This window comes from Mobula birostris, chromosome 12 (genome assembly GCF_030028105.1).
Source record: "Mobula birostris isolate sMobBir1 chromosome 12, sMobBir1.hap1, whole genome shotgun sequence".
NCBI classification, from domain to species: Eukaryota; Metazoa; Chordata; class Chondrichthyes; order Myliobatiformes; family Myliobatidae; genus Mobula; species Mobula birostris.
Genome location: NC_092381.1, coordinates 73,407,873 through 73,420,164, shown reverse-complemented (window position 1 = coordinate 73,420,164; position 12,292 = coordinate 73,407,873). Strand labels below are relative to the sequence as shown.

General features: G+C 42.5%; 2 protein-coding genes across 2 annotated transcripts in view; one reads left to right on the top strand and one right to left on the bottom strand.

Annotated features, from left to right (window-relative positions):
• The window catches only part of stxbp3 (syntaxin binding protein 3), a 50,320-nt gene extending 39,348 nt beyond the window's left edge, over window positions 1–10,972 (bottom strand). The window contains exons 1-2 of the mRNA XM_072274129.1: window positions 10,565–10,972; window positions 4,670–4,719 (exon numbers count right to left, since the gene is read on the bottom strand). Coding sequence (XP_072130230.1) covers window positions 4,670–4,719; window positions 10,565–10,607 — 93 coding nt within the window. The 5' untranslated portion in view covers window positions 10,608–10,972. The remainder of the gene's footprint in view (window positions 1–4,669; window positions 4,720–10,564) is intronic.
• The window catches only part of LOC140206053 (fibronectin type III domain-containing protein 7-like), a 42,801-nt gene continuing 40,590 nt past the window's right edge, over window positions 10,082–12,292 (top strand). Inside the window, exon 1 of the mRNA XM_072274128.1 lies at window positions 10,082–10,654. Within this exon, the coding sequence (XP_072130229.1) occupies window positions 10,405–10,654 (250 nt within the window). The 5' untranslated portion in view covers window positions 10,082–10,404. The remainder of the gene's footprint in view (window positions 10,655–12,292) is intronic.

Below are 12,292 nucleotides of genomic sequence, written 5' to 3'. Positions count from 1 at the left end.
CAGAGCACCAAGCTACATGCAGCTTCTTGACAACATGCTTCAAGCATGCAAAACCATGAAGAGCAACATGTCACTAAAGATTCATTTTCTGCATTCCCATTTAGACTTCTTTCCTGCAAATCTTGGTGCTGTGAGTGACAAACATGATGAAAGGTTTCACCACAACATAGCAGTCATGGAGAAATGGTATCAGGGCAACTGGGATCCATCAGTGCTGGTGGATTATTGTTGGACACCTAAGCAAGAGGTCTCACACACTGAGTACAAATGAAAATCATCAACAACACATTTTTAGCTTAGTTGAACTATTGCAAGATGTCAACACCATTATGCAATGAAATGCTTTATATTCAATAAAAATTAATTTCTTGTTTCTCCAAATTCCTACGTGATACTAGCATTGTGAATTACAATTGTGTTCAGCTTCAAGCATTCTGTTATTCCCACAAGCAAATTTCTGAGAAAGCAACACTTTTGAAAAATGTGCTGTCCAGTTATACATCTACAGAGTTTACAAAAACAGTGCACTCTCTTGTTGCTCATGACTTGTCAGTTTATAGGTGTACAAGAGTGGCTTACTAGAAGTCATTTTAATTAGGATGTAGGGACATAACATATAACAGATGGAGGTGATTCAGTCTCTTGTGTCTACCCTGTAATTTAAAGGGAATCTGCTTGATCATTTACTTCCATGCTATGTCCCATACAAACCCGCAATCATTCAGTTACTCTAAAATCTAAAAATCTACTAATCTCTCTTTTGGATATACAGTAAACAACAGCTGAGATTCAGAACTCTCATGGGTAGATAATTACAAAGATTAACTATGTTTTGGGAGAATGGGTATTCCTCTTATTCTTCTAAATTTCAGTCACTAAAATCTAGTCTGCTCATACATACACATCTGCTCCAAAAGCAACCTGGTATATCTTTGCTGCACTGTCTTATAATTATGTTCTTCCCTTGGCAGGGAGGCCAGACTTGTACACAATATTCCCAATGTTGTCTTACCAGGGTTCTAGAAAATTGGAGCAGGATGCTCCATTATATAGAGCTTAAGTTCTCTTTGCAATAAATACTACACAACTTCCATTTTAATTCCTTGTTAACTTTTGATAAAATCATACAAGCCACAAATGCTGGAAAGCTGAAATAAAAGCTTGAAATACAGAAAGCACTCAGCAGGTCAGATAACATTTGTGGGAAGAGAAACAGTCATCATGGTCAAGGACCACAATTATGCTTCTATTTTGTTAACTTTCAATGTTTTTTTCCAGGGACACACAGGTTCCATGAATCTCAACTCTTTCCAATCTCTCACTATTTAAAAGCATTTTCCTTCTATTTTTTTCTACCAAGGTAACTGACCTTACATATATCCACATTAAATTCTGTCATATCCTTGACCATACATTTCATCTATCTGTATTACCTTGAAATTTCTCCACATTTGCCTCACAGACTGCCACCCAAGTTGGTGTCATATAGTAAGCTTTACACTTCAATCTCTTATCCATCTCATTGATATAGATTGTGACAAACTGAAGCACCAACACCACAAGACCATAAGACATGCGAGTAGAATTAGGCAATTCAGCCCATCGAGTCTGCTCTGCCATTTCATCTTGGCTGATCCCAGATCCCACTTAACCCCATACACCTGCTTTCTTGCCATGTCCTGTGATGCCCTGACTGATCAGAAAACAATCAACTTCCGTCTTAAATATAACCACAGACTTGGCCTCCACTGGTCTGTGGCAGAGCATTCCACAGATTTACTACTCTCTGGCTAAAAAAAATTCTTCCTTATCTCTGTTGTAAAAGGTCGCCCCTCAACGTTGAGACTGTGCCCTCTAATTGTGGATACCCCACCACTGGAAACATCTTCTCCACATTCACCCTATCTAGTCCTTTCAACATTCGGTAGGTTTAATGAGATTCCACCCCCCCCCCCCACTGCATTTTTCTAAATTCCAGTGAGTACAAGCCCAAAGCTGCCAAATGCTCCTCATATGTTAACCCCTTCATTCCTGGAATCATCCTCATGAACCTCCTCTGGATTCTCTCCAATGACAATACATCCTTTGAGATATGGGGCCCAGAACTGTTGACAAATACTCCAAGTGCAGTCTGACTAGTGTCTTATAAAGGCTCAGTATTATCTCCTTGCTTTTATATTCTTTTCCACTTGAAATAAATGCCAACATTGCATTTGCCTTCTCTACCACAGACTCAACCTGTAAATTAACCTTCTGGGAGTCTTGCACGAGACCTCCCAAGTCCCTCTGCACCTCTGATGTTTGAACCTTCGCCCCATTTACCTAATAGTCTGCACTATTGTTCTTTTACCAAAATGCATTATCATACATTTCCCAACACTGTATTCCATCTAACACACTAGTCACAGCTTCCCAACCTGAAAATTACCCTTTTCTTACTTTCTGCTTTCCATCTATTAACCAGTTTTCAATCCACTCCAGAATATAACTCCCAATTATTGTATGCTCCAATTTTGTTTAATGTTATGTGGTGTCTCATGGAAGTCTGAATATACATCATCAACTATTTTGCATCTAGTCAGCTACTTACTACCTCAAAACACTCTCCTCTTTCTTCCATCTATGATGATGGTATAGAGTCTTATTCTTACTTTCCAAATGCTGTGTTAGAATTCTTTAAGAGTAGATTCCAGCATTCTCCCTATTACTGACGTCAGCCTAACTAGGCCACAGTTCAGTTTTCTCACTCGGTTTAAATAATGGCGACATATTGGCAACCCTCCAGTTACAGAGGATGTTCTAGAATCTATGATATTCCAGAAGATGACAAATGTGGTTTTCTTTCTCTTCTTCTATGAAGACAGGCAGAAAATATTTAATTGCTCTGCTATTTCTTTATGTCCTACATAATTTCTCCTGTATCATCGTATAAAGGATCTACATTAACTTTTGCTAATCTTTTCCTTCTTACATACCAATCAAAGGTCAAAGGTTTTAAATGTTTCTCTACTCCTGTGTACTATTTTTATTTTCTTTATCAATACCTTAGTTTTCCTTTGCAAAATTGTGAAATACAGGTTTCCCCCGCCATCCGAAGGTAGAGCGTTCCTATGAAACGGTTCGTAAGCCGAAATGTCGTAAAGCGAAGAAGCAATTACCATTTATTTATATGGGAAAATTTTGTGAGCGTTCGCAGACCCAAAAATAACCTACCAAATCATGCCAAATAACACATAAAACCTAAAATAACAGTAACATAAAGTAAAAGCAGGAATGATATGATAAGTACACAGCCTGTATAAAGTAGAAATACTTCTCTACTACGACTGCCTACACAGATTTCCGTAGCGAAAATCTCACGCAAGCACTCTCGGCAGAAACATACTCTCCAATAACCTTTTGAACTATGAAGCTGCCAAATCTACCAAATAACACGTAAAAATACACAGCCGACACAAAGTAGAAATAATGTATGTACAGTGTAGTATCATTTACCAGAATTGGGAAAACAGCTTGCCCAGCACACTGATGGTGTGCTAGACTGAGTCGTCGCAGGTTGGGGTGGTGCAGTGGCCCCCACCCTCCAGGCCGCCGACTGATACATTGCCACGAAGAACGCAGCGGTAGCCGGGAGGCACACAGCACATCTTTAAGAAAAAAGCCGAAATAAACATGCTAATTAATTAGGTGCTGCCCGGCACGTAAATGTTGGTGCAGATCAGAGGTGATTGCCGATTGCATTGTCTCTGATCCAGGCCGACAATTACGTGTCGGCAGCACCTAATTAATTAGCATGTTTATTTTGGCTTTTTTCTTAAAGATGTGCTGTGTGCCTCCCGGCTACCGCTGCATTCTCCGCGAATCGGTACAGTACCTGTCCAGGGCCCGGGGGTTGGGGTGGTGGGACACGGGGGTGTCATCTCATCCATTGCTTCACTTTCGCTACTGCATTCGGTTTCAATTGTTACCCTTTCCTCTTCCAATTGCATCAGCTCTTCATCTATCAGTTCTTGGTCATGAGATGCCAAAACCTCTTCAACATCAACTTCGTCAGCTTCCACAAGCCAAACTCACTTTGTCCTTGCTTCATTCACCACGATCGAAATGCTTAATTATGTCTAGTTTTACGCTAAGTGTAACACCCTTACGAGTTCTTTCAGGCTTTTCCGACACCTTAGAGCTCATCTTGCTAACGGCTGCTCAAAGCAACGTGTTTAAGCAATGCCGGCGAGAATCCGGGGAAGAGCGGCTGCTTTTTTATCGGGCGCTGATTTTTTATCGCGCGCTGCCTTTCTTTGTTACAGTGAAAACACCTTCTGAAAGCGAAAACAGGGTACTAATGAAGGTGTTTTGTAACAGTGAGGTTTCGTAAAGCGAATGTTCGAAAAGCGGGGGACACCTGTATTCACAATCCTCAGATTTGCTGTCTTCTTTGGCAGTGTCATCAACTTTTAATTTTGATCTAGTAATATCATTATCTTTTTACCTCATCATTCAACTTAGTATCTATTCAGGAGATAACTTTAAATTCTTCTAGTCTATGTTTCACTCTTTTAGTCGCAGTCAGAAAAGAATTACATATTAAAAAAGATGATTAAAAATTGAAATGATTGTGCTCAAACATGACATCAGTTAACAATGACGTGCTGCATTCAAGCATTTGACTTACCTTCCATTCTCCTGCTTCCAAGCAGTCATCCAGTATGAGTTTCTTGATCTCTGCAGGAAAATAAAATTCCAAATTAAAAGTAAAATCAAATAAAAACATAATTCATGAGTTAGGTTCTTAATCCTAACAGTTCACCAGTGCTTCTAATTTTGTGTTTTATGTATATTTACAGGTAATTGCACAAATCAGAATTTCAAAAGCAACTTATAACAGAACCTAGTCCACGTGCCTATGTGATCACTTTGAATTATATCTTTCAATTGGCTCTGTATTCTTAAAGTTCTTGATCTTTGAGAAGTCATACCAGAAATGCCTACCTCACATGGTGCGCTTGTCTTCATCAACTGAGGCACTGAGTACCAGAGTTAGGATGTCACGTTTGTCAGGCCTCACCTAGGATATTCTGGCTACCATACTATGACTAAGCTACAGAGGGTGCAGAAAGGATTAATGAAGATGTTGTCAGGACTGGAGAGCTTGAATTACACGGAGAGACTGGAGAGGCTGGGGCTGTTTTCCCTGTGGTGAAGAAAGGTAAGGAATGACCTTACAAAGGTTCATAAAATCATGAGAGGCATGGTCAAGATGGATTGTCACGGTCTTTTTCCCAGCTTAGGAAAGTCTAACACTTTAAGTCAGAGGTTTATGGTGAGAGATGAAAATTTTAAAGGGGACCTGAGAAGCAATTTTTTTCCACATGGAATGGAGTGGGTATATGGAATGATCTGCCGGAGAGGTGGTGAAGACAAGTACAATGATATTTAGACAATGCAATAAAATGAGTTAGAAGAACATGGGCCAAAAACAGACAAACGGCACAAACCCGAGAAGGCACCTTGGACAGCATGGACAAGTTGGGATGAAGGGCCTGTTTCTGTGCCCCATAACTCTCCCACTCCACATGAAATTTATGTGATTATTTTAGCTGATGATATATTATTGTTTCTGCTTAAACATTACTCAGTATGGCAATGAAAATATGGCAGTGTAGATAAAATCAGCATGAAAATATGGTAGCATAGATAAAATTGGTATGAAAATATGGTAGCGCAGTTAACAAATTTCATGATAAAAGCCAGTGATAATAAACCTGATTTTGATTCTGAAAATTTTAAAATAGCTTCAAACTACTACTGCGATTATAAAGCTCCATTTCACTTCACACAGATCAGCAGATTCACTTCGCAGGTGAACAAAATTCAGAGGAGGAATAGCTTAATGCACTGTATCATTAACTTTTTAACTACTGCTTAAGCCACTTAAAAAGGTAAGTAAAAGAAACACACTATTGCTCAGAATATTAACTTCTTCATTAACAATGCTGTTCAAGTCTTAAGTGATGGCAACGTGGCTTCTAAAAAAATGTTCGTGAATACTTTTCTCAATACTGGGTTTGCACAAAACAAATCTGGCTGGAACACAAAACCAACCTAATATCATTAATTGAAAATTACTCAATGCATTCCATAAATTGGTAGGGCTAGGTGAACATAAAGAATTTTAAAAAAAACAAACTGCCTCTACAATATGTACGAAGTGCTGGAAGAACTCAGCAGGTCAGGCACCATCTATGGAGGGGAATAAGTCGTCGACGTTTCAGGCTGACACACTTCACCAGGATTCATCAAAACGTACAGACGCTGTTGGATCTGTTGAGTTTCTTCAGCATTTTCTGTGTGTTGCTCTGGATTTCCAGCACCTGCAGAATTCCTCACATTTATGATTTGCTGCCTTTACAATGTCTCTCTGCTGTCTCTGCTTATCATGAGATGCAATAACAGTATGAGATATAGGAAGAAAGTTAGGCCACTTGGCCGATTGAGTCTACTTTGCCGTTCAATCAACATTGATTTTAAACTCCTCCCCTCCAATAACACTTAAACTTCTGACCAATCAATAAGCTATCAACATCAGTCTTAAATTCACCCATAGACTTAGCCTCCACAGCATTTTGAGGTTAAAAATTCCACAGGTTCACCATCCTCTAGTTGACAGAATTCCTCCTCATCTCAGTTTTAAAGGGACGTTCCTTTATTCTAAGGCTCAGCTCTTAAACTCTCCACTCTCTATCCAGGCATTTCAGTATCTAGTACGCTTCATTGAGATCCCCGCTCATTCTTCGAACTCTATGAGAGGATCATGGGACGGTATAAACATTGACTTCTCTAACTTCCGCTAATGCCCCACCTCCCCCTTGTACCCCATCCGTTATTTATTTATATACACACATTCTTTCTCTCTCTCCTTTTTCTCCCTCTGTCCCTCTGACTATACCCCTTGCCCATCCTCTGGGTTTCCCCCCCCCTCCCCCTTTTCCTTCTCCCTGGGCCTCCTGTCCCATGATCCTCTCGTATCCCTTTTGCCAATCACCTGTCCAGCTCTTGGCTCCATCCCTCCCCCTCCTGTCTTCTCGTATCATTTTGGATCTCCCCCTCCCCCTCCCACTTTCAAATCTCTTACTAACTCTTCCTTCAGTTAGTCCTGACGAAGGGTCTCGGCCTGAAACGTCGACTGTACCTCTTCCTAGAGATGCTGCCTGGCCTGCTGCGTTCACCAGCAACTTTGATGTGTGTTGCTTAAGCATCACCACTGCCAAGTCCCCTAGAATCAACATCATGGAAGTCATCATAGAGCAGTAATTAAATGAAACCAAAGTCTCTCTGTCTCTGACTTTATGACAGCAGAGTACTCAGCAGCAAATTACTCACAATTCCTCTCCAACATCAAGGTTTAATTCAAATATATAACGGAATATTGAACTTTTGCTTGCAGGAACATAGCAAACAGAACACTCAAGAAGCTACATACATGTGCATGACTGGATGCACTATGCAAATATATTGGCTGGGTTATCGCGAGGTGTACAGGGGTGACACAGATCAGCTGGTTGAATGGTGCTGCTCTGTATGAAGTGAAGTGGAAATTTGTGATCACTTCAGTGGTTTGGAACTATTTTTTCAACTTTGTCAACCCTGCCATATTTTCAGTGCCATACTGAAAAATGCTTAAATTGGGATCACAATATAGTAATATGGGGACAATAATATAAAGCTATCTAAAACAATTACATAAATTGCATGTGGAGTCAGGGAGCTTTATGGCACAGAAACAGGCCCTTCAACCCAGCTTGTCCATCCTGACCAAGTTGCCTTGCTGGGCTAGTCCCATTCATTTATCTGTATTTAGCCCACATCCTGCTAAACCAGGGGTGTCCAACCTGGGGTCTATGGAACCCTCAGTTAATGGTAAGGGTACATGGGATAAAAAGAGGTTGGGAACCCCTGTTCTAAACCATTTCTTTCCACTGATCTTTCCAAATTTCTTTTAGATATCATTGCACTCGCCTCCTATTCAGACGTATTGCAGCTCCATATTCAAAGTACATTTATTATCAAAGTATGTATACATTATACAACCTTGAGATTCAGGCAGCCACAAAACAAAGAAACCCAGGAGAACCCATTAAAAAAAGACAGTCAAACACCCAATGTACAAAAAAAAACTAATCATGCAAAAATAAAAGTAAGCAAACAGCATTCAGAACCTCAGAAGTGAAGTTTTACAAAAGACATGAGGCCAGGCATCACTGCAGCTGAAGTAGGTCACAACCTCACTTCAACGCGGAACTGTTCTACCCAAGACCACAAGAAACTGCAGAGAGTTATGACTGCAGCCCCACACAATAGGCAAGCCAGCCTCCCTTCATTGGCTCTGACTATGCTTCCCACATCCATGGGAAAGCAGCTAACGTAAACAAGGACCCTTCCCATCCCAGTCATTCTCCTTTCTCCCCTCTCCTATCAGGCAGAAGACAGAGAAGCTTGAAAGCACAAACACAAAAGCAAAGAGCAGCGTCTATCCCACTGTTAGCACTCTTGAATGGACCTCTCATATACTAAAGATGAAGTCTTGATCTCCCATTTGACTCTACTAGGGCTCTTGTCCACCTGCACTGCACTTTTCTCTGTAACAGTAACACTATATTCCACATTCTGTCTTCCTTTTGTATATCAGGATCACTCTGGATAGCATTCTAACATGGTTTTCATTATCATCGTCATACACATGACAATAACAAACCAATTCCACTGAAAGGAGACTGGTAAGTCACAAACAATAAAGATTCTGCAGATGTTGGAAATCCAGATCAATACACTCAAAATGCTGTAGTAACTCAGCAGGTCACACGGCATCTAGGGAGAGGAATAAATAGTTGATGCTTTGAGCCAACAACCTTCATCGGCACTGGAAAGGAAGAGGAAGAAGCCAGAATAAGAAGGTTGAGGGAGGGGAAGGAGACCACGATGGCAGGTGAGAGGTGAAGGCAGATGACGGGGTAAGTAGGTGGGCAGGGGAGGGTTGAAGTGAGAAGCTGGGCAGTGATAGGTGGAAGAGGTGAAGTACTGAAGAAGGAATCTGATAGGAGAGTGGAATATGAAAGAAAGGGAAAGAGGGTAAACAGAGGGAGGTGATACACAGGTGAACAGAAGGGGTAAGATGGGAGCCAGAAAGAGGAATGGTAAAAGAAAGCGGGGGTGAAATTACTGTAAGTCAGAGAAATTGATGTTCATGCTGTCAGGTTGGAGGCTACCCGGCTGGAATATAAAGTATTGCTCCTCCAACGTGAGAATAGCCTCATCTTGGCAGTAGGGAAAGCTATGGACTGACATGTCGGAATGAGAATGGGAAGTAGAATTAAAATGAGTGGTCACAGGAAAATCCTGCCTGTTGTAATAGATGAAGTGAAGGTGCTCAATGAAGCAGTTCTTCAATCTACACCCCGCCTCACCGATAGAGAGGAGGCCACATCGGATACTGTAGATGACCCCAAAAGACTTTCAAGTGGAAGGGTTGGCTCACCTGAAAGGACTGTTTGGGAATGGTGGTGAGTGAAGAGGGAGGTGACGGGGCAGGTGCAGTACCTTGCAGGGGTAAATGCCAGGAGGGAGAGACCAGTGGACAAGAGAGTCACAGAAAGACTGGATAAACTTTTGGTTAGCTTTCTTTGGAGTGGGTTTTTACCTGACAAAGGTATATAAAATAACAAACATAATGTACATGTAGATAGGGAGAATCAAAATTAATCAGACGTGGTGTGCAAACGGACTCTGTTTCCCTGCTGTCCAGGATCATGCTTATAAGAATCCAGACTACCAGCCTCATGTTTTATGCAACATAGGTGCACCAGGACGCTCCCGGTTTAGCTGTTCGCCTTATCATTGGGGCTATAAGCAGCAAGGCTGGGTAAAAAAAATGTCGAACTCCCTAATTCACCACTGGGCCCGATGCCCCCCCTCCCCTCCCCTCCCCTCCCCTCCCCCGAGTAAAGGAGCGACGATCAGCCACAGGCCGCAGGGAAGATCTGACGCCCAACTTCCCGAAACAGCGAGCAGAGGCTGCGCGTGCACGCCGAAGCCAGTCGGTCCGGTTGCTCCACGGTAAACCCTCCATTAACACACCTAAAGTTGTGTAGTTGAGGTCGACCGGGGCCGAATATTCCCAAAGAGACGACGGGATTTAGGTTTTGTTATTTTCACGCTTCAAGTGGAGACTTTAAATGAAAAGGCTGAATTAGTCGAATATTATCCGAAGATTTATTTCATGAGTTATTCTCCCCACCTACCCATACGCGCTTATTAAAGCTGCCATTTACTATCTTCTGCTGTTCATAAAATAAAACTGTTCCTCCTTCCCAACTTAATTATGCGGATTGCAATCATGGGGTCAGAGCCGACATGTTTTCCAGATCTCGGCGCCGCGACACGACCTGTTGCTTCGGACCATGCCACTTCCGCGTTCGCTCGCCGGGCCACCGACAGAGCGGTCCCGGCGCCTCCGGTAACTGCAGCCGGAGAGCGGCGGGAGGCCGCCGGCGCCGGGCGCTGCTGAACTTACTCTGCCACAACACTCGCTTCAGGCTGTACTCCGGAGTTGCCATCTTTACCCTCCCGGAAAACTCCGCCAGTGACGTGCGTCTACGAGCGAGTAAGCAGACTTCAGTCAGGCAGCAGTGCGCTGCTTTCGGGGAATGTCACTGAATCCAGAGGCGGTGCATGCACCGAACCGGCAGCTCCAGAGGGGGGATCCAATGCCGGCTCTGAACCAGTAGCTCTAGAGCGAAAGTCCAGTGCCAACGTCAAACCAGCAGCCCAGAGGGGGGACACACAGATACTGGAACCGGAGCAATAATCAAACTACTCAGCAGAGCAGATGATATCTTCGGAAGGAAATGAATAGCTGACATTTTGGGGCTGGACGAAGAACATATCCCTCCTGAAATTCGGTTTTACCCACCAAGTTCCTCCAGCAGTTTGTCGCTCCAGAGGCAGAGCACAAAACTAGCAGGTCTAGAGGGTTGAACCCAGGGCAAACACCAATCCAGTATCTACAGAGGACTGCAGATGGAAATCTGAAATATAAATGGCTATTTCCGGAAATAGAGTCTGTAAGGAAGTATCTGTGGAGAGGGAAACAGAGTTAACATTTCATCTCCAATGACAGGTCATCAACAGAAGGATTTGGAGCAGGACTCTTTGAAAGTCTGCCCACCAGAGCGCTATGGAAGAGGTTACTGAATATACTAGGGTGAAAGCTGCCATGTATTTAAATATCTTTAAACCAAAAATAAAACTTAAAGGAAAATGATTTTGAAGTGAAGATTGCATTAGCCATTGTCTTATTAAATGGCAGGGCCGGCACAAGGAGCCTCTACTCTCCTCCCCCTGTTCTACTCACTTTACATCTATGAGTGTATGGCTAAGTACAGTACCAATACCATATACAAGTTTGCTGATGACACCACTGTTGTGGGCTGTATCAAAGGGGGTGATGGATCAGCATATAGGAGGGAGAGTGAAAACCTGGCTGAGTGGTGTAATAACAACAACCTCTCACTCAATGTCAATAAGGCAAGGAACTAATAACCAATAACTTTAAACTAGAATGGTTGGGGGGGTGGGAATCAAATTAAAGAGGCTAGGCGTGAGGAGGTTAGTTCACTACAGGGGGATGGGAACCAGTGCAGAGAGGCAGAGGGGTGTAAAGTGAGGGTAGAAACAAAAAGTACTATGGAGAAAAGTAAAAGTGGCAGGCCGACAAATCCAGGGCAAGCATTAAAAAGGGCCACTTTTCAGCATAATTGTATAAGGGCTAAGAGAGTTGTAAAAGAGCGCCTGAAGGTTTTGTGTGTCAATGCAAGGAGCATTCGTAATAAGGTGGATGAATTGAAAGTGCAGATTGTTATTAATGATTATGATATAGTTGGGATCACAGAGACATGGCTCCAGGGTGACCAGGGATGGGAGCTCAACGTTCAGGGATATTCAATATTCAGGAGGGATAGACATGAAGGAAGGGGAGGTGGGGTGGCGTTGCTGGTTAAAGAAGAGATTAACACAATAGAAAGGAAGGACATAAGCCGGGAAGATGTGGAATCGATATGGGTAGAGCTGCGTAACACTAAGGGGCAGAAGACGCTGGTGGGAGTTGTGTACAGGCCACCTAACAGTAGTAGTGAGGTCGGAGATGGTATTAAACAGGAAATTAGAAATGTATGCAATAAAGGAACAGCAGTTATAATGGGTGACTTCAATCTACATGTAGATTGGGTGAACCAAATTGGTA